General features: G+C 40.9%; 1 protein-coding gene across 4 annotated transcripts in view; it reads right to left on the bottom strand.

Moving 5' to 3' along the window:
* The window catches only part of SLC9A6 (solute carrier family 9 member A6), a 62,998-nt gene that overhangs the window by 27,366 nt on the left and 9,044 nt on the right, over window positions 1-26,588 (bottom strand). For 2 of the 4 annotated variants that reach the window (XM_053891423.1, XM_053891422.1), the window contains exons 2-11: window positions 26,230-26,454; window positions 16,446-16,645; window positions 13,893-13,970; window positions 13,541-13,617; window positions 13,126-13,238; window positions 10,153-10,258; window positions 5,368-5,514; window positions 3,376-3,476; window positions 2,983-3,071; window positions 19-132 (exon numbers count right to left, since the gene is read on the bottom strand). In XM_053891423.1, the coding sequence (XP_053747398.1) occupies window positions 19-132; window positions 2,983-3,071; window positions 3,376-3,476; window positions 5,368-5,514; window positions 10,153-10,258; window positions 13,126-13,238; window positions 13,541-13,617; window positions 13,893-13,970; window positions 16,446-16,645; window positions 26,230-26,398 (1,194 nt within the window). In that variant the 5' untranslated portion in view covers window positions 26,399-26,454. Of the gene's footprint in view, window positions 1-18; window positions 133-2,982; window positions 3,072-3,375; window positions 3,477-5,367; window positions 5,515-10,152; window positions 10,259-13,125; window positions 13,239-13,540; window positions 13,618-13,892; window positions 13,971-16,445; window positions 16,646-26,229; window positions 26,583-26,588 lie in introns of those variants that run through there. The other 2 variants (XM_053891420.1, XM_053891421.1) reach the window with 1 other exon arrangement.

Here is a 26,588-nt window from a genome sequence, read left to right as displayed (position 1 = left end):
ACACATAACAAAGGATACAAATGCACCTACTACAAATGTCGGGTTAAAGACATGGTTCTGGAAGGTGAACAGTGTCAGTCCCATGTAGGAGAAGATGAAATTCTCTGCCAAGAAATTGAGAAGCTCAAACAACTGAAACGAAATTTTAAAAGGTTAGTCCAGTAAGTGCATTAAGTTACATCATTTGAAAACATGACTATCACTAAGATAATGAAGCAGACCCTTCCCCTAGGTAAAGCCCACGTACATCCCCAAAATATGTGCTTCAGAGGGGAGCAAACGTAGACATGACGCTTCTGGTCCCACGGAGAAAGCCAGAAATGTCGCCTCCGCATGTCCCTCCATTGGCTTCCTTTGCCCAATCCCCATGTTCAGTCATTCTCCTCTTCCTTCTCCAAACCTTGTGAAGTGTTCTCTGGGGATGTTCCTTGCCATCCCTGCCACTGCCTTAGTCTGTCTTTCTGGCTTTCATCACCGCCCGCCCCTACTGCTGCAAAGGGCCCCTGACTGTGCCCCTGACGCCCCCATCCTGCACCCTCACCCAGGGGGTCTCTCTCAGCATGGCAGTTTGAAGACCCTTCCCTCTTTTAGGCTGGAATATCTAGTTCAAATTCTCTTCTCTTGGCATTGAACGCTTCATGACAAGTCTTGTATCACCTCCTTGTGTGATTTCACTTTTGACTCGGGTCTTAGCCCTCATTTAGGGAGCAGGGGCTTACGCGTTATAGCCACATGCTCTGTCCCCTCCCCTGCTGCCTGGCCACCCCCACCACTTCACACCACTGCCTGTCAAGTGTTACTGACACGATAGGGATTCAAGATTTGCCGACTGAATGAATTCCAGGCCCTCTGTAATCCGCATCCCTCGGTCCATCAGAGTTATCTACCACTGCTCTTGAACGTGAGCCCTCTGGCCCACTAAACAGGGTAGTGGTTAAGTAACAACATGGGCCCGGGGGTCAAAATGCCTTGGCTTGAATCCTGCTTTTCCCACTAGCTGGCTGTGTAGCTCCGGGCAAGTTAACCTTTCTAAACCGGAGTTGCCTCATTCTTGAAAAATGGGAATTAAAAATGGAAATAAGTAAGTATATATTTAATTTACTTTAAATGACTTAATATACTATTATTATTAGTTACTCATTTGCTTAATTATCAAGCTAAACTTTTTTAGTTTAATAGCTAAGACAGTTTTTATCATGCGCCTGGTACTATGCTTGCGACTTTTACAAGCATTACCTTGTTTTAATCTCACAACTCCATGAGCTAGGTATTATGATTATCCTCATTTTAAAGATAATAAAACTGAAGCACAGAGAAGTTATGTAACTTGCCCCTGTCACACAGCCAGCAAGTACTGGAACCAGGATTTGGAACAACACGGAATCTCTGTTTTAATCCACAACACCAAGGGTTGGCAAACTTTTCCTGGGAAGGACCAAAGGGAAAGTAAATATTTGAGGCTTTGCAGGCCACACGGTCCCTGTCACAGTCACTCAATTCTGCCAATGAAGCACAAAAGCAGCCACGGACTACATGCTAAAAAAAAAAAAAAAAAAAACAAGGGTGTGGCAGTGTGCCAAGAAAACTACTAGTGGACACCGAAATCTGGATTTCATATAATTTTCATGTGTCACAAAATATTCTTCTTCTTTCGATCTGTTTCCAACCACTGGGGAAATGTAAACATCATCCTCAGCTCACAGACCTTACAGGCAGGTCTGGTCATTGACTGCCAACCCCCGGGGCCACACTTCGCTGCTTCTATTCGCGAAGGTTACCTACTTTCTGTTTCCACCTTTGCTGGTATTATTTGCTGTGGGTTTTTTTTCTTATGCTTATGCTTTTTCTAGGCTTTTCTGAATCCTTCCTATCTTTCTAGGTGTACCATTTCTTCTCTGATAGTTTTCCCGCCTCTTCAGGCCTCAAACCCTCTCTCCACTTCTCTGACCTCTTGTAGGACATATCATCTGAAACACAGAATCTAGAAGTTCTATTAATCTGGGACTTTTTTTTTTTACTGCTATACAAGCTTCATATCACCAATAAGACTGGAAACTCCTGCCTTGTTGTTTCTGAATTCCCCACCTCATTGCCTAGAAAAAATGCCAAATATCCCAGCTGATTTTCTTCTCTACACTTAATGAAGTGAATGAATTTGTAAAAGGGATTTGTAGCCCCAGTGCATATGCTTGGGGAAGAAAAGTCTAATCTCTTGAGGAGTTAGAAAAAAGCACAGGTTCATATGCTACATTTCTGGCTCCAGAAGAAAGAAAAAAAGAATTAGGACATCTGCTCCTGCTTTATCAGAGGAGTCCTTTCCCGGGTAATCTCACTGTGTTCTAATCATTTGGGAAAACGGAAAGCTTCGATTTCTCGATATAACCATAATCGGGCATGCGTTGGTTTCTATTCCAGACATTACATATTGTTCATCCACTCGTTCCATACACTTTGTAAGACTAGAAAACCCTACGTCTATTTCCTTTAGAACTCCCTTCAGGTACCCTGCACAACTGATCATTCAATACCATGGGAAACCCAAGCACTGGTGTAGCTGACGTTCCTGGAAACACAGCGGCTGTGAAGTGCCTGAAAGGAAGTCGATCTTCTCTTCTCTGGGTCACCCGGCAGCAGACCCAGTCGGGTCAGAAATGAACCTTATTTCTATCACCCGGAGGTACTTCTGGTCAGACCTGAACGAACTTCCAAAACGTTCCTCTTAGGAAAACAAGGAAAGGAAGCTAACTGATCGCTGGAGCCACGATACTAATGACCCCTCGCTTTTCTGCTGAACTATCTCTACCCTAAGAGCTGCCACCCTTCAACCCCCATCGATTTCCAGAGTCAAAGTGAGAGAAGCTGAAATGAATAGGCATTGTTTGGAACCAACTAAAGATGATTTTTCAGTAACAACAAAAAAAAAAAGACTCCTGTTTTGCTGCAAGGAGGAAAAGTTTATTCACAAACTAAAGTTTGTCTTACCTGTTTAGTTCTATGCTGAGACTCTGTGGACAGATTATTGTACGTGTAATGGGCCTGTGTGATGCCGCAGAACAACACTGCAACCACACCTATAAAGACAACAAGTTCCAAGTTCACATCAAAGGAGAATTCCCGACTTTCAGAGTGAGGCTTTTACTTCACAGAAGATCATATGCTCAGTGTTGGAATTTGCAGTTGTCACTTACTTTGTTAAGAGGAACCACTTCCGTTAAAAATCTTTTCTTTTTATACCATGAAGTAACTGCGTAAATCCCAACCCTAACGAGTTTGTTCAAATATTAGAAGCTCTGCCCACAGGTAGAAAAAAAAAAAAAATGACTGCTAAAGTCACTCCCTGTGAACGTTTACAATGAAAAGGGGCAAGGACCCTACCTGTGAAACCCCACGCTTCAGCCAAGAGGAAAGTACTCCAGGACATCAAGAAGAACAAGCCTGTCTCCAACAAATGGAACTCCCGTAATTTGGTGAACTTTGTCACGTAAGACCGTCAAGGTTGATAACAAGATCTCGTGATACAGAAGTGCGACTAGAAAAAAAAAATAAAAGTCGAAGCAAGGCAACCACGCAAGAAGGGTTCTCCAGTCTAACACAAAAGTCACAGAATAAGGAGGCACCAAAGCGAAGGAACTCTTAAAATGAGCGTCATACTGAGGAGTCAGCAGTCTTTGCTTCCGTGAGGAAGCCGCAGTTTTGTCAATCCAATCGTTTTATGGGTATCGCATGCCTTGCCGGAAACCACATCATAAAGGACAGGCAGAGACGGGAGTGACAGAGCAGACACACAACATGCCAGCTCTGATTATAAATCTGCAACCCGAAGCAAGACAGCTTCCGTAATTATAGCGATTTACATTCACTCAGAACATGGCATTTCCATGAGATTTCATGTTCATTTGATCCCCTAGCACCTCTGTGATGCAGAGTAGTCCATGATGAAGCAACTGAGGCACGTCACCCACGTATACTAATCTCAAAAGTATTCTGTTAGTCAAGGGGAGAAGGGCCTGTGTAGACCTGTGACAAATCTCAGACTGGAGTCTACATTCGCTTCAACAACTGTGCACCACAACAAAAAGATTCCTAACAAGATATACTCCCTACCCTCAAGGAGATTGTTAACGGGCAGTGATACTGGTTCCTCCTTCAGAACATCTTACTGTCTCTTTGTGCCTCAGTTCACCTGTAAAAAGCCATAAGACAAGTCCCTTCCAGCGCAAAGCTGAAGTAGAGCAAACTTACAGATCCTTGAAAAAAGTTTCTTTTTTTTTTTTTTTTTTAAGATTTTGCTTTTGGGGCGCCTGGGCGGCTCAGTTGATTGAGCGTCCGACTGCGGCTCAGGTCACGATCTCACGGTTCGTGAGTTTGAGCCCCGCATCGGGCTCTGTGCTGACAGCTCGGGACCTGGAGCCCACTTCGGATTCTGTGTCTCCCTCTCTCTCTGCTTCTCCCCTGCTCACACTCTGTCTCTCTCTCAAAAATAAATAAAGATTTAAAAATTTTTTTTAAAAGATTTTACTTTTAAGTAGCCTCTACACCCAATGTGGGGCTTGAACTCACAACCCTGAGATCAAGAGTCACACGCTCTACTGACTGAGTCAGCCAGGTGCCCCAAAGAGTATTTGTTTTATATAAAAATATCTTACAGTTCTCGAACTGGAAGCTCTTTAGAGGTCATCTAGTCCCACTCATCTTCCCTGCTGTCCCCACCTGCCACCTTCCTACACTAAAGGTCCACAGGCGAAATGTCGGTGCTCCTATACAGGCAGCACCAGGAAGGCAGAGGCCACATTTGTCTTGTCCATCTTTGATGCCCAGAGCGTAGCATCTGGCATGCAGGAGGCAATCAGGAAGTGTTTTTTGAACGAACATAAGAATGGCTTGCCCAACATTTCCAGTGGCAGACTGGTGGCAATGCCAAAGACTCTGGAACAGAAGGTTAAAATCGGTTAAGAGCTGAGATGAACTCCCATCTGTCTAAACCCAGGAAGCCTCTTTTGTTCAATAGGCATCGTGGTCGCACATTTCTATTCGTCCTATTCTACAAAGAGCAAACGAAGAGTAGTGCAGAATACTCCGAGGCTCTGTGAAATATATTTACCTTTTATCAATTTAGTCTACAATCTTGGAGGGGTCACTGTCTCTAATTAGACTCTTTGAGTGAAAGTTTGAGGGCATGGAGCTGAATGCAAAACGATGAAATTCCTTTATTTATCTATCGGAAAAGATGACTGCCTAACGTTTTCAAGCCAAGTACTTGGTTATAAGGTTAATAATTATAACACAGTGACAATTATGGAATTAGGAGAGACCATGGAATACAGTATTCAACCACTTTGTTAGGTTAACAAGGAAAATTAAAAAAAGGATATTAAAGCTGTCACCACGCCAGTAGCGGCACCCATTGCGAAAGATCCACTGAAGATCCCAAGGAAAATCCCAATGGACTTGAACATGGCTGTGACATCAAAGGTGTGGCTGTTGTCTCCGGCTGGCTGGTATGCCACTATTGAGCTACAAAAGAGTGATTGTTTTTACTTCCAGAAGCAGGTTTTACTTTAAAAACAATGTAAAAAAAAATAATAATAAATAAATACATCATCTGGTATAGTAGAGCTTGAAAGATGAAATTGGGGTCAGGGTGGGGGTTGTGGGGGAGAGGACAAAAACTTTCTATTCGAATTGCCAAAACAAGGACAAAAGGTTACCAAAATGCCCTGTGGTGGATGCAACTAGCAAGAAAACTCTGCTTTTATGTAAATGACAATTTCAGGAGACAGAATGTTTTACGGTCCTCTATATGAAGTTGCACCAAGGCTTTTCCTTCAGCGACAACATCCTGTGCAGCACTATTCTTTCAGGACTCTGTTTAAGACTTACTAGCACTCAGTGCCTACAAGCCCTGACACACTAATGTGAAGAAACTAATGAAAAATTCCACTTATTTCCAGCAGAGGGATAAGAATATAAAGAATACTGCTCAATACTGTTCAGTACTCAACCAGGTCACATTTTGTTTTCCCTGTCGACTTTTAGAATACCAGAATGGGCCCTATGCCTAACATCCATTCACTCACTGAAATGGACTTTTACAGGCAAATGGGCCTGAAAGTCCATCCAAGGAATTTGAATCCACTTGACCGTACTTTTAGCTTGCCCAGCTGGATCTCCACCTCAAACTTCTGAAAGAAAAGTCATTCTGCAACAAGCTAAGACAGACAATTACAGGAGACGCCCTCCATCTTGAACTTACAGTCCAAACCTGGTCTAAAAATGCTTCTTTTTAGAACAGTCGCCCAACAGAAATGGCGGAGAAAATCACTGTTGCCAGCAGGTGTCTGGCGAGAGTACCTACCATTACTAAATCAGTTCTCATCTCAGTTAATTGAAGTCCGAGGGTTTTTATAAAAAGTCTAGACTCAAAGATATCATATAAGTCATGTCAAAGAGACGAAGGAGAAAAAACACATTCCTAGGAATATATAATGAATTCTCCCTGTGGTTACTGCAGTGTGTGTGTGTGTGTGTGTGTTTTTTAAGGTTCAAGGCTGAAAAATGGGCTTGCTACACCATGTATACCAAGTTCTTCTCATGCCTCCCCAGTTAGGTTAAAAAATTATTATTTTAATAAATAAGAAATGGCCTCTAATGTCATGCTATCTTGCCCATACATAAAGGCTCACCACCAGAAATGAGATTTGACCACACAGGAACAGGAAAATGTAGCAGCTGGCTGGAGAAAAGAATCTTGCTGCTACAATCTTCTTTCTCCCTGGTGACAGCTTTCAAAATGCTGGCTGGAACAAAAAAAAATATCTACGCCATGCCTCCTAAAACTGCTTTCCCTGGATTCGTTCATGTAAACTCAAGACTCACACTAATCATGATTTTGTTCTTTAATCACTAAAATATACAGGAACACATGAAAGCATGGTGGGCTGAGAACACACGAGAGGCTTATTTTTTCTTGTCAAACACTGGCCTCTGGATTGATATCCTAGCTCATCTCTTCCACAAATATTACTTTATCTTGAGGCAGCCATATTTTTATCCTTTAAAATGTTTTAAAATGTTTATTCATTTTTGAGAGAGACACACAGAGAGAGACAGAGTGTGAGCAGGGGAGGGGCAGAGAGAGAGGGAGACACAGAATCCAAAGCAGGCTCCAGGCTCTGAGCTGTCAGCATGGAGCCCGATGCGGGGCTCGAACCCACGAACTGTGAGATCAGGACCTGAGCCCAAGTGGGATGCTCAACCGACTGAACCACCCAGGCGCCCCTATAAATACTTTTGTTAATCCTAAAAGTAATACAATGTACAATTTAGGGGGAAAAAATCATTCCTTCGTTCTACTGCCCTGACAGAGCTGTCTTATTTGCCTTCTCTATTTCTTTCCCCTCTACTTGCTACATGTGTGCTATTTCATGTTTAGTTGTAATTATATAGGGAATATATGGTTTTTAATTCTGCTTCTTCATCCGACAATGACATAAACTATTAGTCTCTCTAACCATGGTTTTTAAGACTTCAAAAATGGTCCAGATGGATGTAATGATTTGTTTAACCATTTCCCCACTGTTAGATATTTAAAAGTTGCTTCTGATATTTTTGCTACTCTAAACAAAAATGTGAAAGAGCATATTTACACTTTTTACAAATTTTGGACTATTTTCTTGTGCTACATTCCTGGAAACTACATTACTATACCTGTGGCTCCTTTTACATGTTGTGCAACTTTCAAAGTAGATCTGTTTTTAGAGGGAAATAGGACCACCTCTCTCAATGTTTTACTGGTCACATCCATTGGCCTAGAAATTCTACTTCTTTTTTAAAAAAATGTTTAAAGTTTATTTATCCTGAGTGGGGGAGGGGCAGATAGAATCCCAAGCAGGCTCCACACCATCAGCACAGAGCCTGATGAGGGGCTTGAACTCACAAACCGCAAGATCATGACCCGAGCCAAAACCAAGAGTCAGATACTTAAACGACTGAGCCACTCAGGCGCCCCTAGAAATTCTACTTCTAAAAAATATCCTACAGAAATATCCATAATGATTCGTAGAAATTTACACATAAATATGTTCACTGCAGTGCCATTCACAATAATGTATTAGAAAACACCACACATTAATAGGGGATAGGAGAGGTAAATTTGTGGTGTATCCATACAATAGGATAATAGAAGTTATTAATGTAGTAAAATGTCCAAATGAGAAAAGCAAGTTATAGAAGAATATGTTTAGTGCTATGCCTTTTTTTGTTTAAAAATTATTAACATATTTATATGCATTTTATTATCCTAAAGGAAAAGTCTGGATGAAAACTTTAACAGTGGTTATTTCTGAGAGCTGAAATTTCAGGAATTTTCTCCATTCTAAGTCAAATACTTTGAAATTTTTGTTACAAACGTATTAATTTTATTATCATAAATAATGACAAAAGATAGAATACAAAAGAGTAGGTGATACTAATTTCAATGTTAACAATGTAAAAGTGATCTTGGTTAGAACACCAGGGTTTCTTAGTCCCGGCACTATTGATATTTGGGGCCAGAGAATTATCTGTTAGGTGGTGAATGCTGTCCCGTGTATTGAAGGATACTGAGCAGCATCCCTGGCCTCCACCCACTAGATGGTTTGGAGTAAAGGCAACTGTTTACAGGGCTAGGTATTTGCTTAGTAGGAGTGGGTTGGCAGGATTGAATTCCTCAGAGGTTTAGACTCATTCACCTGCAAACACTTCTAATAACATGCATAGTAATTTCTCTAAGTAGATTAAAATATTGCTCATTTCAATAACTGTCCTTAAAAAGTGTATTATTTGGCACTTCTGAAAATTAACAAATGTTTCTGCAATGCTTATGTTAAAGAAGAGAAATACAACTTGAACTACAACAAGAGATTGCTCAATCATCAAATTGGCAAAAATACAAAAGTTTGACAAATATTCTGTTGGTGAAGCTATGAGGAAACAGGCACTCCCATAATTCAATGGTTAAAGTACAAAATGGCATAATCTCTTTGACGGGCGATTTAGCAATGTCTAACAAAAATACAAATGTATTGGGGCGCCTGGGTGGCTCAGTCGGTTGAGCGTCTGACTTTGGCTCAGGTCATAATCTCGCACTTCGTGAGTTCAAGCCCCGTGTCGAGCTCTGTGCTGACAGCTGAGAGCCTGGAGCCTGCTTCGGATTCTGTGTCTCCTCCTCTCTCTGCCCCTTCCCCACTCATGCTCTGTCTCTCAAAAATAAATAACGTTAAAAAAAATTAAAAAAAAATTACAAATGTATTTACCGTTTAACATGCTAATCTCACTTCCGGAAAATTATCCCACTAATATACCTCTGTCCGTATAAAACAGGTGAGTTCAAGGTTAGTCACTGCAGCATTGCTTGGGATAGCAAAGGACTGAAAACTCTTAAGTTTCCAGCAATAGGAGACTGATTAAATAAACTATAATACAGTTCATAGTATAGTACATAGAATGAGTAAACCCTCTGTATTGATATGGAAAGATCTCCAGGATATAGTTGCATGAGAGATAGCTAGGTATAGAACATATTTATCATGCTTTTAAAATAAGAACTAAGAGGCAAATAAAAATATTTATTCATATGTGTATTTGCATTTGTATAAGACATAGGAAGACACGCAAGAAATTAATAAAAAAGGTTACATAGCAGGGGCTGGGGGGAGAGGTGGATGAGAACAGGAGTAAGAATGTGACTTTTCTACGTCACCTCTCTATACAGTTTTGATTTTTGAACCATGTAAATATATTATCTGTTCCAAAATTTAATTTAAAGAGAAACATTCATATTATAATGTTAAAAAAAAGAATAAAAAATTATATACACGCCATAATCACAACTGTGTAAAAATAGCACGGATACAAAACAAAAATAAAAGGCAATGTACCCTGAATCTTTATAGTAACTGTCTTTAGGTGTGAGGAGGACATATCATTTTTTCTTCCTTTTTCTTCCTGGAATTTTCCATGTTGTCTGTAAGTATGTATTTCTTTAAGAGGAAACAAAAGCCTCATTCTTTCAAATGTCTGCATTCATAATGCACTTTATTCAATAAGTAACTTGTGGTTCCTAGTACCCTGACATTGAATATACAGAATATAGTAAGAAAAAAGAACACTTACGAAGACAGCACTATGGCAACGGCGTCATTGAGGACACTCTCCCCAAAAAGAAGTGCGTAGAGTTCAACATCCACTTGAAGCTCGTGGAATATGGCAAGGACAGTCACTAGCAAGTAGAAAGGGTCAGAGGAATATTCAGATATTACAAATATAACATAGTCGTCTCCACACGTGATTATATAATGGTTACTTAGAAATTCATCTCTACCTCTTAGGATCCAATCCCAATAAACATTCTCTTACCATATTAAAGATTAGGTAAGTTCATGTCGATACTTCTCTCTTCCCTAATTGTGTACCTGCAACATCTCCTTTATCTTACAAAGAGCTGAAATTAGCTTGGAGGACTGAGTTGACCTACATGTGTCATGCAAATGCTAATATTCTTGTCTTGTATATTTCTTTTCCATAAAGAATATATACAAAATTTCTTACAGACCAGGCAATCATTAATCTTTGATGAAGAAGGGTATTATGAAAAGCATCTCTTCCTGCAAATTTCTTTTTTTTCTTTGGAGACTTACAACTCATTTCTATTTGACTTGCAAATTTCAAACACACTGGGTTAGCCAAGACAGTAGGAAGTGAAAGGCACAAGTTTGGTATTGGTTGAGATAAAATTTATGACCAGAGTTATAGCTTCTATATTTAATTTAATAAGAAGCCAATGATCAGACGATTACAGCTTGAGAAGATAAAAAAAAAATCCTTCTTCTAGGCAACAATTCTATGAGAATTCTTAGAAAATCAGAGGAGACTGAAGTTGCATTATAACTTTGATTGCTGAGTCACATACAGCTCACTCCCTAGACAAACCTGAGCACACATGAAAGAATATTATAACCAGAGATGGGATAGCTCTTTCAAATGCCAACCAACAAAACAGGAAACTTCCATTTTAAAAGATGTAGTTTCTACTGCAAAGCATTTCATCTGGAATATATGGAGATAAAAGCTTACCAAGAGGAGGAGAAAAGGAGGGCAAAAGCAGTGCTGAAGAATTTTGCAAAGAGGATTTACAGCTCACCCTTCTAACAAGTATACAATTATAAAATAACAGAATTATTATAGGGGCAAATGCCTATATAACTCAGAAGAGATGTAACTGTCCAACTTAATATAAGCAAAACAGTTTCGCTAGAGCCATTCTGGCAATATTTTGTAACCAAAACAAAACCGGAAGACTGAAGTAACGTAGCTAGTCCAATTGACTCAGATTTCTCATAGACATTGCAGTCGAGGACCTTGCTTCCAAGCAAAAGGACCCAGAAAAGAGAGACCACTGGCTCCTTGCAAAAACCATCCTATTTTCATACTGGTAATGCGTGCAGCTCTAAACAGTAAGGTGGCAGCCTTTATTGTCTTTAAGGGAGCAATTTGATTTTCAGTTTTAAAAATGTTAAACTACACAAACACCTCTCTAAAATGCCCTCTGAGCTTTATAAAATCATCTCATATAGAGAACATATTTTCCTACTTCCTGTAATATAATTCCCTGTGTTATCAGTTAACACAGGAATTCAGAGTTAACCTTAAGATCATACCTCGAATTGTACCGGATGACAATTAAAGTAGATGAGTAAATGAACAAGGGCAAAAAGTAAAACAGAACAGACCTCTGCCAAGGTTCTAAAGCCTAGTACAAGAAACCCTGCATCCTGAGTTCAAAAACTGCAGTCTACGTTCCCATTGCTACGTCTTCAGCCTGCATATTCTCTAAATTTTTAATATTTATTTTTGAGAGACAGAGTGTGAGCGGGGGATGGGGGGAGAGGGAAACACAGAATCCGTTGCAGGCTCCAGGCTCTGAACCGTCAGCACAGAGCCCGACGCCAAGCTCGAACTCACAAACCGTGAGATCATGACCTGAGCCAAAGTCGGACGCTTAACCGACTGAGACACCCAGGTGCCCCCAGTGTGCATATTCTCTAGATTCCTAATGTGAATGTAGCTGTGAGGCTCACCAGTACTGTATCACAAAAGCTACAAACTAACTCTATAGAATTACATTCATTCTCCAGCTGTGCTCATATCAAAACTATTTCATAGCTGTAAAACCAATCCTTTAATGTACAGTAAGGCCCACCGATGATGCCAAATCACGCTTATAGAGGCACAACTGCCTTTTTTTAATACATATTTATAGATATTTTTATTTTTTTATTTTAGAGAGATAGAGCAAGTGTGCACATGGGAGAGAGGGGCAGAGGGAGAGAGGGAGAGAGAGAGAGGGAGGGAGGGAGAGAGAGAGAGAGAGAGGGAGGGAGGGGGAGAGAGAGAGAGAGAGAGAGAGGGAGAGAGGGAGGGAGGGAGGGAGGGAGGGAGGGAGAGAGAGAAAGAGAGAGAGAGAGAGAGAGAGAGAGAGAGAGAGAGAATGAATGAATCTCGAGCAGGCTCCATGGTCAGCATGGAGCCCAATGTAGGGCTCAATCCCATGACTCTAGGATCATGAGGTGAGCTGAAATCAAGAGTAGGGCCCTCAACCGACTGAACTACCCAGGTACCCCACACAACTGCCTTCTAACAATCATTTAAAAACTGTTTTTCTTACTCTTAAATGCAGATAGTTGAATATAAACATTAGATTTTTAAGGAAATGGTTTCCCGAAGCTTGAGAGAATATACTATTATTACCCATTTTAACTAATCTAGTTCATAGTCACCAAATACCCAGTTACTAAAGATAGAACCAACCTGAATTTCTGAAGCAAAGGCCTTAGAGCCCTCATCTAAATAGCATCAAACTGTGGGCCACTAATGAGCAAAAGTCATAAAATAAAATAAAAACAAAATGTATGTTTAAGCCAAAAGGGCCCATACATTTTGTTTTTTCCTCCACAGTCGGAAAGTATAATACTATGGGAATTTACGAATTCTACACCTAAAGGAAGGATCACACACACACCGTTTTGCTGGCAAAACATGGTACCGTAAGTACTTAAAAACTTAAGCTCCCCTCTCGTGGACACATACCTGGGTCAGTTGCTGATACAATGGCACCAAAGAGCAGACAGTCTGTAAAGTAAAAATCTCCCGCAAGCTGTCCGGTCACTTTCATCAGTGTGACACAGCCATACATTATTGACCTGGTCAATAAACACATTTCTACTTTAGAGAAAACAGTAACTGTTACAGAAGTTAGAATATCCTAAGAAGATGGGTCTACTGTAGTACTTGGTGACTAATTGCAAATTTAACTCATGCCATTTAAATATGGTAATACCTTGGCCTTAAGGAAAATTCAAACAACTTGATATCTATGTGAATACATTTTACTGAAAAAGGTCCTTAGACACACTCAGGAACACAATACCGCAAAAATTGAATATGCATTATTTAAAAAGTATAATTTGAAGGATAAAAAATGTTTTAACCTTCAAGTACTTACCCAATTACAAAACAAGAAATTGCTGTTCCAAGAAAAGCATATGCTAGGATAGACCCAAGGTTTCGAAAGAAATGTCTCTGACAAAAAAAAAAAAAAAGTTATAGTGCGTTAGAATACTTACCAATTATTTGAAAAAGAAAAGGCTTTCTATTCTAGTCTGCTTTGCTAATATTAAATGCATTATTCATTAAAGGAAATAAGTAAGAGAAAGAATTTTTGTGCAGGCATAAATTTCAGCAGGGAGAGAAGGGAGGGAAACCTGGAAAGAACTGCCTATTTCTGAAGTGACAAAGATGAAAAAGCCCATGGAGGTTAAGGTCGTTCAAAGTATATGAAATACAAAAGCACTTACTCTTTTCAGACTATATCCTGCATAAAATATGATAGGAGGAAGCAATATGTTGAAAAATACTTCTGGATCAAAGGTAACCTGTTAAAATAAAGAGTTCTTTTAGATGAATTCCCTTAGGAGACCTCGTATTACATTACCAAATTATCAAAAAGAAAAAAGATTTAATTTTAAACTGGTGAAAGGCAAGAATATTACTGTGGTAACTGCAAAATATTTCATATAGGATAGCTGTTGTTCTATTTCTCAACCAAACGAAAAGGAGACAGTGTCGGAGCAATCTGTTAAGTCCTATCTGTGGAAAGCGTGTTACAATACACGCATTAGGGGCACCTGGGTGGCTCAGTAGGTTAAGCTTCCGACTTCAGCTCACATCAGGATCTCACAGTTCGTGGGTCTGAGTCCCATGTCGGGCTCTGTGCCTGGAGAGCCTGGAGCCTGCTTCGGATTCTGTGTCTTCCTCTCTCTCTCTGCCCCTCCTCCACTCATTCTCTGTCGCTCTCTCGCTCAAGAATAAATAAACATTAAAAAATACTATGACATGGGCATGCAAGCTGGTGCAGCCACTCTGGAAAACAGGATGGAGGTTCCTCAAAAAACTAAAAATAGAACTACCCTCCGACCCAGCAATTGCACGACTAGGCATTCATCCACGGGATACAGGTGTGCTGTTTCGAAGGGACACATGCACCCCATTGTTTATGGCAGCACGATCAACAGTAGCCAAAGTATGGAAAGAACCCAAATGTCCATTAATGGATGAATGGATACAGAAGATGTGGTATATATATTTATACAATGGAGTATTACTCGGCAATCAAAAATAAGGAAATCTTGCCATTTGCAACTACGTGGATGGAACTGGAGGGTATTATGCTAAGTGAAATTAGTCAGAGAAAGACAAAAATCACATGACTTCACTCCTATGAGGACTTTAAGAGACAAAACAGATGAACAGAAGGGAAGGGAAACAAAAATAATATAAAAACAGGGAGGGGGACACAACAGAAGAGATTCATAAATATGGAGAGCAAACAGGGTCGCTGGAGGGGTTGTGGGAGGGGGGATGGGGTAAATGGGTAAGGGGCACTAAGGAATCTACTTCTGAAATCATTGTTGTACTATATGCTAATTTGGATGTAAATTTTAAAAAATAAAAAAATGTTAAAAAAATACTATGACATTAAAAATCTTAAAAATGGTGGGGGGGGGGGCGCCTGGGTAGCTCAGTGTGTTGTGTCCAACTTCGGCTCAGGTCATGGTCTCACGGCTGGTGAGTTCAAGCCCCGCGTCAGGCTCTGTGCTGACAGCTCGGAGCCTGGAGCCTGCTTCGGATTCTGTGTGTGTCTCTCTCTCTGCCCCTCCCCTGCTCACATTCTGTCTGTCTCTGTCTCAAGAATAAACATTTAAAAAATCTTTAAAATGGGGAAAAAAACCACGAACATATCTTTGCTTTAAATAAAAGAGACCTCAAACTGGTAACAAAATTTGGGGGTACGGCATTATTGCTGGCAAGAAGAAACAGACTTCTTACATAGGGAACATCCCTAAAAATATATAGCATAATATTACAGTTAAAATACTTCTGTGAGACTAAGATTTCTAGTTCTGACAGCCTATTTCTTTTAATATCTATTCCCTATAATAATACAGGCACCCCTTTCTGTTCATGAGGCTACGGTAGGATCTGACATGAACAGAAAGCAGCTACACACATAGCCCATGCTAAAATTTTATTTACTAGAACTTTTAAGGAACTGAAATTTTCCGCAGGTGGAAAGAACTCTTGCTGCAAAGTAAATGAAGTTCGTATGAAATTTTAAAAAGCATTAAAGATGGTCGGGACCACAACCAAGTAGCTATGAGAGCCAAATCCTGCCCATGCAGAAGACAGAAATGGAGGCAAATGGCCAAGGGTGGGCGGAAAAAAAGAGACATGCGCGATGAAGCCCTTAGAAGCTTCATGGGAGGGGGGACTATGATGGGGACAGGAGAAAGCAGCTCCACGAATGTCTGGGAGCAAGACTGCAACACAGCCTCCTACATAAAGCTTTATGCACAGCATGGTACAATAACTGATACTCAGAATGGGGACCCTGAAGTTGTGCCAGATTATGAATCAAAGAAAGATTAAATTGTCCTCAGTATAGAATACAATCAAAGCAAGAAAGAATTCAGAGAAATATTAATGGAATATTTTAGGTATTACTCAATGTGCTGATGTACGATAAAACTCTAAAGACCATCTGCAAATTGAAAGAAATGCTTATGAATTCTGCTCAAGTCAATACTGGTAACCATTTATTACAATTATAAACATCATGCAGTGAAACAAAAAGGATTACAGTACTTAGCCTCAATCAGAAAATGAAATGTACAGATGTCCATTTCCTTAGCATTACGTTTGTTAATTGAGATCTTTCTCCATTTTAAAAGACAGATGATTTTAAACATCATTAAAAATTCATTATAAATTTTTCTCCTGAATCATTTTGCTGCTAGTTACATATACACTTTTTAAAAAAATCCCAATAGTCCCTTTAACTGAGAACTTACCTTTCTAAGCATTTCATTATCTTGCACGTTATTGAGTTCATGTGAACTGATCTCTCCTTTAAGTGTATATTCATAAAATTTCCCACTAACATTTACCAATAAGGTAGTTGGGCTTGACTGCACTTCACAGCTCAGGGTCACATTATTTACATCGCTTGGGACATGAATGCCATATCGAAGCACAAGGCCCACCAAAAGACCTGGAAATAATAAAAGAACCATATAAGCTCTTCTCTAGGACAAAGACTACTTCTTTTATACCCCATACATACCTTTGGGTTGAGAACAAAAGAACTCTTATGATAGTCCCCTGTGCTTCAGAACCAATTTTTAGGCTGAACGCAGTTATATTTTAAAGTATTACTCAATTCACAAATCTGAGTCCAATATTCATATACTCCAGTGGGACAAGAGGGAAAAACATTCCCTAGGGTACAGCATATATCACTGCCTTTCTAAGTCAACAAAAAGTAAGTGATGACGAATGTAACAAAATGAAAAAACACCTTCAAATTACCTGCACACAGAATATGCTCTAAGGTGTCCCAAATGGACACTGTGATCATGTTAGAAATACGTTTACCACCTCCCCCTCCATCCGCCTATTCACAAGACTGTTAAACAAAACACAACATTTCTCAAGTTATTGAGAAATAACTCAACCCTACAGTACCGGGTTGGCCAAACCATACACACTTAACAATTTGGAACGTCAATAATATTTGTGGATCGATCCAGTTCTTCTACCACTAAAAGGTCAGATTGTAATTTTAAAACATGTGCTTTAAAATCAAAACACGGAATAGAAGTTCTCAGCCTGGCACTAAGACATCAACATATTGCTAGAATTGTTCTTGGATCATCATATTGGTATTCAAGTGTGCACAAATAAAATCTACGTTGATCAAACGATTTAATAATGGCTTTACTGAGATGTAATCCACATACCATAAAGTTTACCCTTTTAAACCACACAATTCAGTGGCTTTTAGTATATTCACAAAGTTGTATACTGATCACCACCATCCAATTCCAAAACGTTTTCACTGCTCCAAAAAGAAACCCCATACCTATTAGCAGTCATTTCCACTCCCCTCAACTCCTAGGCCCCGGCAATCACTGATCTGTTTTCCCTATATATAGATTTGCCTATCCTGGACATTTCATACAAATAGAATCCTATAATATGCGACTTTGTAGGTCTGCCTTCTTTACTTAGCATCATGTTTTTAAGGTTTATCCATGTTGTAGCATGTATCAGAACTTCATTCCTTTTTATGGTCAAATAATACTTTATTGTATAGATATACTTCAACTGCAAACTGAACTCAAACTTCTGGATCTTTGCTTAACTCCAAGATGTACAGCACACCACTATCACATTTTACCTCCCTGTTGCCTTTCACACTAACTTGCCAACCATCCTTTTAATATATATAAACAGAGTATTGTGCTGAGAAGGTCCCCAGGGTTCAGAGATGAAAACAAGGTCCCTCCTCCAAGTAGCCCTCAGTCCAGTCAGCAAAACAGACAAAATAAACAATTACAGCACAAGGTGTTATACAAGGTGTTATAAAAACAGAAAAGAGGTACCTAACCAAGCCTGAGGAAGTGGGACAATAGGGAAGCCTTTCCAAAGATGTCACCTAAGCAAGGAAACAAGTAAAAGAGGTTTTCCAGGTAGGAGGCACAGTAGTACACATCCAGTCACAGAAGAGCGAGAGAACACAGCCCATTCAGGGAATCACACGTAGCTCAGTATGGCTGGGTTATAAAGTGGCAGAGCTAAGGTGTAAAAGATCGGCAAGAGCTGAGTCATAAAAGACCTTGCAAGTTGGAGAAGAGAGTTTAGACTGTATCTCGAAAACGAAAGGAAGTCATAGAAGGGTTATAAATAAACAGGGGCTTGACATCAGATTTCTATTTTAGAAAGAGATGGTTGGTCTAGACTACGGAGGTTCAAAGAGGCCAGAGAGAAGGCCACTGCAGTCATTCAGGCACTAAGAGCTTAGGGCTTAATCTAAGAGAGCAGAAAAAGGGACAGAGAAAGATTTTTAGAAGGTATTATCCTTTAGAAGGATTCAGTGACTGAGTAGACCAGGAGGAAGGGAAACTGGGAGAAAGACTGGGAGCCAAACTGACTTGGCAACTAGGTGGGTAAGCTGGCCTGAGCGACCAGACAGGTAGCAACAGGGCCATTCTGTGAGAAAGGGAAAAGAATCACAGGGGAAAACGTACAGTTCTGTTTTGGACATGCTGGGTTTGATGTACCTGTGACACATGCACAGTGGAGTATGTGGGATCTGAAGCTCAAGGAAGTACGGGGTCTCAAGTGGAGATTGCTGAAGTCAGGTGCCTTTGAGATTACCTGGGGAGCAAATAAAATGGGAAGAGGACAATGGATATACGCCCAGAGCTTTATCCCAACATTTAATAGCCAACATGAAGAAGCTGGTAGAGGAGGGGCAACTGATGGAGGCGTCTAAAAAGGAAAAGCAACAGGAGTAGGAAGAAGAGAGGAGGGAGTGATGTAGTCAATGCTGCAGCAAAGTCAAGGAAGACAGGTGTTAAAAAGTGTCCATTGGGTTTGGTAACAAGGAGCTCCCAGGTGACCTTGGTAAGGGCAGTTTCAGTGGAGTGGTAGGGGCAAAAGTCAGACCAGAGTGGGAAGTGATGAAATGGGGACAGAGGAGAAGAGCTAAGAAGTGGGGAGGGAGCAGAGATGAGGGATTCTCCGAGGCAAATTACAGTCACACGTTTTTTAAAGTGAGCAGCAATGAATAACTACTACACATTACGATGATCTCGACCTTTCAAAAAGTTTTAACAAAGTTTCAGATTGAAAATAAACGAAAGAGAAAATATTTTCAGGCCATATATCTGATAAGGGACTAATATCTAAAATACATAAAGAACTCATATAGCTCAATAAAAAAAAAAATCTGATTAAAAAGTGGCCAGAAGATCTGAACATTTTTCCAAAGAAGACATAGAGATGGCCAACAGGTACACGAAAGCATGCTCAACATCATTAAGCATAAGGGAAATGGGGAAATGCAGATTAAAGCCATGACGAGATCACCTCATACCTGTTAGAATGGCTAAGATCAAAAAGACGATAAATAATAAAAAGTGTTGGCAAGGATGTGAAGAAAAGGGAGCCCTTGTGCACTGCTGGTGGGATTGTAAATTGGTGCAGCCACTATGAAAACTAGTATGGAGATTCCTCAAAAAATTAAAAATAAAACTCCCATATGATCTAGTAATTCTACTTTGGGGTATTTATCGGAGGTAAACAAAAGCACTACTCAAAAAGATAATATGCACCCCCATGTTCACTGCAGCATCATCTACAATAGGCAAGATATGGAAATAACCTAAATGGCCATCGATGGATGAATGGAGAAAGAAAATGTGGTATGTACACACACACACACACACACACACACACACACACAGGAATATTATTCAGCCATAAAAAAGAATGAAATCTTGCCATTTACAACAATATGGATGGACCCTGAAGAGGTTCACTTATGCTAAGTGAAATAAATCATACAGAGAAAGACAAATACCATTATGATACCTCTTATATGTGGAATCAAAAAACAAAACAAAACAAAACAAAACCAAGCTCATGGATACAGAGAACAGACTGGTGGTTGCCAGAGACAGGAGGTGGGGTGGGAGGTGCAAGAAATGAGTGAAGTATGCTCTTATTTAAAAATTTAAAAAATGAGCCTGAGTGGCTCAGTCAGTTAAGCATCCAACTGGATTTTGGCTCAGGTCATGATCTCATGGCTTGGGAGTTCAAGCCTCATAGCTGGCTCTGTGCTGACAGCACGGAGCCTGCTTGGGATTCTCTCTTTCTCCCCCTCCCTCTGCCCCTCCCCTGCTCATGCTCACTCTCTCTGTCGTTCAAAATAAATAAATAAACTTTAAAAAAAAATTAAAAATAAAAATTAAAACAATGAAAGATACACTGTGAAAATAGCCCACCTCTAAAAACCAAAAAGTGATGGCTGGGTATCAACTGGGTTTGATAAACACAGCCTGGGTGAGAAAAGGCTATAGATCCATAGTCATCCTGCCTACATGATACGGTAAGAGCTCTTTTGTCTACTATCCCATAAGACCTAATTAAGAGGTGCAGAAAAAGTTACCCCCTTATGTGTATGTGCAAAAATGAAAGCTAAGCTACTACAAATAATAACAGCAGTACAAATTCTTTCCAAGTCCTTAAGCCTGACTGTGTAAGGAATGGTATCTACCCATTCTATTGCACTCTGACTCAAAGCTGAAATGTCGGTGGGTGCCCTGAGGAGGGCTCAGCGCTTGGACAAATTTGGAACACACACTTTGGCAGTTAAAACTTCAGTGAGGAGAATAATTACTTAGGTTGGAAAAAATCAAGATCCTTTTATTACAGCATCAGACATCTGAAAAACTGGAATTTCTTTGAATAAAGTTGACAGTTCAAGTTAATTGGGGTTCTGTGAAAGGTCAAATCATCATCACGGAGTTAAAGCAATTCTCAGTCAAGAGAAAGTGCACAAAAAGAGGGCTTTGTTAAAGGGATAAGGCGGAAACTTCTAGCCTCCCACAGAGGCACAAAAAAATATTGATATCACGAAATTTAAAATCACCACTAACAGGCAACAAAGAATACAACCACAAAGCGCTATCTTTCACAAAACAGAGAGGCCCCACCCCTCCTATACATTCTTGACCCTCTTGTGTTGGAACCCCTCCCAGGGATAAAGAACTCGGTATCACCCAAAGCCACAACACCGTATAGGTCTCACCATCAATGGAAATTGATTTTCTAATAGATTTCAGCCCATTTTCCCAAGCTATCACACTAGAAGCCTCTGATAGTCAAAAATACGGAAGGAACATCACTGGGATATTAAGTGTGGCCAAAATTGATAAAATTTCTACAGATTAACAAGTGTACGTATGTACATATATATTTATATACACATAGTGTATGTAGGTACATATATATTTATATACACATATCTGTGTATGTGTATATATAACATTTATCTACTTCTTGAAGAATGCTGTTAGACTTTGTTTTAAAAGTCAACTCGATGACTGACTTCGGCTCAGGTCGTGATCTCACGTCCGTGGGTTCACGCCCCATATCCGGCTCTGTGCTGACAGCTCAGAGCCTGGAGCCTGCTTTGGATTCTGTGTCTGTCTCTCTCCGCCTCAGCCCTGCTCCCACTTGCTCTCTGTCTCTTTGTCTCTCTCTCTCTCAAAAAAATGAATAAATATTAAAAAAAAAATTTTTTAAAAAATAAATAAATAAATAAAATAAAAGTCAACTTGACTTTAAGACAGCCAAAAAAAAGGGCAAGGCCTTTGCCAGCCTCTGGTTAGTTTTACATGTGTTTGTGTATTTTTTTGTCTTCTAGCACATTCCCTGTAGTAGCTCTTCCAATCTTGACCCTCCTTCTCAGATCCTCAATCTCACTGCCTACTTTTCAGAGAAGCTATAGGCCATCTGATGTACACTGCCTCAATTCCATGCTTCTCCATGTCAACATTAGCTCATTTCCCCTAACCCTCCCCGCCCCCCCCCCCCCCCCCCGCCTTCTCGGGGAAAGATCAACCTCTTTTCCAAGGGAATCCTTTCGCCTAGCACCCTGAGTCAATCAATCTCCATCCTAATTCTTTCTGCATATATTATCTGATCCTCATAACCTTATGCAGTCCACACTATTATGAATCTCTCAGTCACTGTTTCCTCATCACGAAAATGGGGATAAATGATTTATTTGCCCAACAGTATTTGGCATTAAGTGATAAAAACCAGCATGGAAATCTGGTTTTTCTATTTCCAAAGCCTCTCTAATTTTCTAATCATCTCCTGGCTCTCACCACTAACTGCTTCAGTGGTTAAGGTCTCCGTTCTCTCACAATCCACCTCCAAAACCCTTACAACTGTAAGTATTATCTTTCTACGTATCCGATCTCACGAAATTTAGTACAGCACAGTGTACGATGTAGGAGAAAAAGCACAAGTTTGAAAGTCAGATAGATGTATTAATTCTGGCTCTATCAAGTTCTAGTCTGTGACCTTAGGGTAGATAACCTCTCACTGGACCTCAGTTTTCTCAAATGTAGTAATGAGAATACTAACCAGTTTATCGTTACGGTTAAGCTTTATCTCTTCAATATAAGGCAATATGGTTCCAGGCTAACAGAATGGGGCTTCTGAGCCAGGCTGACTGGGTTTGAATCCTGGCTCAATACTTACAAATTATGTGACTTCAGGCAGGTCATTTAACCTCTCTGTGCCCCAATTTCTTTACCTGTAAATGGGAAAGATAACAGTACCCATCTCACAGGGTTGTTAGGAGCTTTAAATGAAATGATACTTGTAGAGTGTGTTATAATGCTCAACAAACATTACCTATTAAGGCACCAGATCGTAAGTGCTTTGTGGGCAGGGATGATGACTCATATCTGTATTTCCCATCACATCTCATACGTCAAAGACACTTAATATTTACTGATGAATCACATCAGTTAAGTGTAGGATCCCGGATACTATAAGTTTCAGGCAAAACATTTCTTCCCTGTCCCTTGCTTTTTATACAATCTGTAAGCACACTACAGTGGGTGATCACTTTTCAGACTTAATTAACTACCCTGACAATTTTTACTAAAGGTGACTCACTTTTAAGCTTCTTAAGCAAGCGAGCCCAATGAATAGAACACTTGGGTGCTTTCACACTGTGTCTGTAGCTGTAGCAACTAGGCTATATTACAATCTAGAAACTGACCATATTGGCTTTTTTTTTCTTTTTTTATTCTTGACTCTCAAAAATATAAAGGAGAGGCTTATTTTAAATAGCATTTTTCCAGGATTTAGGTAGCTAAACGGACATCACAGAAATAAAACTATCAGTGGGCTGAATCTTGGAGGGCTGGATATTCCCAGAGTAAGGAGCCTATTCATCTGGAAGTCAAGCTGAAAAATAAAGGTCTTAAAATAATATATTAACATAACAGCTCTGATGGTATAAGAGTCATAAGAAAAAGTAAATGGCAGACAGTAATTAGGATTTAAAAACATCAATTTCCATGGCACTGAAAATACTTCGACCCAATCCCATCTATTCTCAAGTTAGACTTGGGAATTAGTCAGGAGGCTGTTCGTCCATAGCCTCCATTGCCATAGTGAGAAAATGGAACCGGCTACAGAATGCCAAGCCGTGGCAAACCAAGCCCAACATCCTTCTACTTTATATTCTGCAAGGGATACCTTTGTTTTTCCTTCACAAAATACTAATGCTAAGGTATTCCATCACCTTTCACTAACTCAGACACACCAGGAAATGCAGTCAGTAATCCCACTTTCAATTTAGCTCAAGAGTTAGAGGAGGTTAAAGATATCAACTACCAAGGAGCAAATGTTTCCAGGGCAATTCTAAGTCCTTATTGGATAGGAAGGAAGGAAGGAAGGAAGGAAGGAAGGAAGGAAGGAAGAAAGAAACCACTACGTTTGCCTCTTATAAGAGAAATTAAAAGAACTGTTCTGAGCCTAACCTGAGAAAATGCAGTTATAAGAGCAGTAACAATAGTATCACAGTTATCATTTATTGAACATTTACTTAGGGGTCAGGTACTAAGCTAAAAACAATTCTTCCTCGCAATAATCCAACTATCATTTTTCCCGATTTATAGATGACAGTGTAAGAGGGTAGGGGACTCTGTCTAAGATCACGCAGAACAGATGGCACAGTGGTACAGGAACCCAGGTCTGGCTCTAAAGCAGGGGTTGGTGACTTACAGTGATGGTTTGTTTTTGCATGGCCTGAGAGCTAAAAACTGTTTTTACATTTTGTAAGTTTATAAAAGGTTTCTAAAAAGAAAAAAACAAAAAGAAGAAAATGCAACAGAGACACAGAGACATATGTGACCCACCAAATCAACACGAATTATTATCTGACTCTTTATAGAAAAAATTAGCAGACCTCTGGTCTTAAAGCCTTGCACCTTTAACCACTACACTGTACTCTCTCTCCATATGGAGGGAAGAGGGTTCTGTGATCGGTTCCTTATTTTAACACCATAATACTCATTTGGCATTTAACTAAATTTAAGATGCCATTATTTTGTTTATATGGCCTGTCTGCCCAAGAAAGCAAAGTTTTTTGAAGGTGGGGATCTATTTCTTTGTATTTTCTGTGCCTAATACATAGTTGGCTGCCTAGCAAATGTTTGTTGAGGGCAGTAAATATAAATAAATCATGTATACATTTGATTTTACATTGTTATACAAGAAATTATACAGAGATGTGTAGCTTATCTGGCCAATTTAGCTTAAGGGGTGCTGTAAATAAAATGCAAAAAAATACGAAATATGAAAACCAGCTAATATGTCTAAAACCCAAGAATCCTAGGGAGCAGAGATACTTGCACATAGGCTTAGCATTTTATTACCTTACAAATGAAAAAGAAGCCTGAGTTCATGCATTTTCCTGATGCACACAACTACCTTGTTGGGCCACCCTTGAGATGCACATTCCAGAAGTCTGTATGGACAGGAAACGGCTGGTGGGGGGGGGGGTGGGGAGGCTCGTGGAGAAATGTCTTTTTGTGCCAAGGCTGCTTCTACCGATTTGCGAGTCCGGAAACAAAGCTCAACAAGCTCATCAGTGTAAGCTTGTTCCATGTGAAGATAATCTTCACTCACAGACTGCACTCATCTTTTCAGCCGTCTATATACCCTCACGACCACATTAAGACAGTCGGCAATATGTATCTTTTCCTCTCATGAGGCCTCTGCACAGGCCAAAACGCCTGTGAGCCCATGGTTTGCTTTGCCCTACTCTCAAGACCAAAATATAAAAATACGTAAATAAATCTCAGAAAGAAAGCACACGAAGACACAAGGACTGAAGCCATTTACTCAACGATCGGTCAATAACCTCATGCCACCAGCGTCACCCATACTGCCTATGTGTGGTGTTCCTAATTACTGTTGGGCTGAACTGTCCTGATAATCCTATAGTACAACACAGCGCTGGGAGATCTTTAACTCTTCCTTGTCCTCACCTCGGTACGCCTAGATGAGGAGGGTCGACCGCACGTATACTATTCAGATGTTACAAGCATAGTACAATAAACCAGGACATCATTAAAAATACCCTAAGCCTTCTTTATAGCTTCTTTCGCGTTCAGGGCTACACGGGAGTAAGGTTTTCATTCTCAACCTCGAAAGGACAGGGCGTAGCAAGAGCGGGGGTGATGGGTAAAGGTGGACTCTTGGCTCCAAGAGGACGCCAGATTCTGAGCAGCAGAGGCACTACTGCAGCTTCAATGGACCTTAAACAAACTGACACCCCAGAGAAATGGATTGCTAGGCTGTCTTCCCCTCCCCCAGTCCCCAGCCCAATCCCAGACACCGCACCCACTCCCTTCCCATCCTCAGTCCCGGGTCCGGTCCCGAGCTCGGTAGGCAGAGGCGGGGGGGGGGGGGGGGGGGGGGGCAATGCGTGGAAGAAAAAGGGGGTGGGGTCGAAGGAAAAAAGGTGTGGACACGCAAAGGAAAGGGGGTGCGAGGCAGAGAAAACGGGGGACGAGGCCGAGGAGGAAATGAGGTGAGGCAGAGAAACGGGGGTGAGGGGGCAGGCGAGGCAGAAAATACAAGGCATCAGAAGGGGAGCCGAACACAGGCCGAGCAGGGCCAGGAGAGGAGGCGAAGCAGCCGGCGTTCAGAGAAAGGGGGAGCGCCAGGGGGCGGACATGGGTTTGAGGCACTTGCCATAAATCATAGCCAGGCCGGTTTCGTGCAGGAAGCGGGCCCGGCGGTGCTTGAAGAGCCAGATCGTGAGAATGGTGAGGGTGAGCAGCAGGATGAAGATGAGCAGGTTGGCGCTGTCCTGCCGGTGGCTCTCCTCGGCTTGCTTCTCGGACACGATCTCCTCGTCCATGGCTCTCGCCGCTCCGCCGGCGCCGTCCGAAGCCCCGGCCCAGCTAAAGACGCCCACTGCGAGGAGCAACCAGAGCGGCCGCATGAGCCTGCGGGCCCCGGGGCCGCCGCCGCCGCCGCCGCGGCTGAGGGGCGCCCGCAGCCAGCCGCGTCGAGCCATGACTCCCCCCGCCCCCCGCCCCGCTCCTCAC

Source organism: Panthera pardus, unplaced genomic scaffold (genome assembly GCF_024362965.1).
Source record: "Panthera pardus isolate Hobbes unplaced genomic scaffold, ASM2436296v1 HiC_scaffold_27, whole genome shotgun sequence".
Taxonomy (NCBI): domain Eukaryota; kingdom Metazoa; phylum Chordata; class Mammalia; order Carnivora; family Felidae; genus Panthera; species Panthera pardus.
The sequence above is the reverse complement of the archived record's forward strand: the minus strand, read 5'-3'. Positions and strand labels throughout refer to the sequence as shown.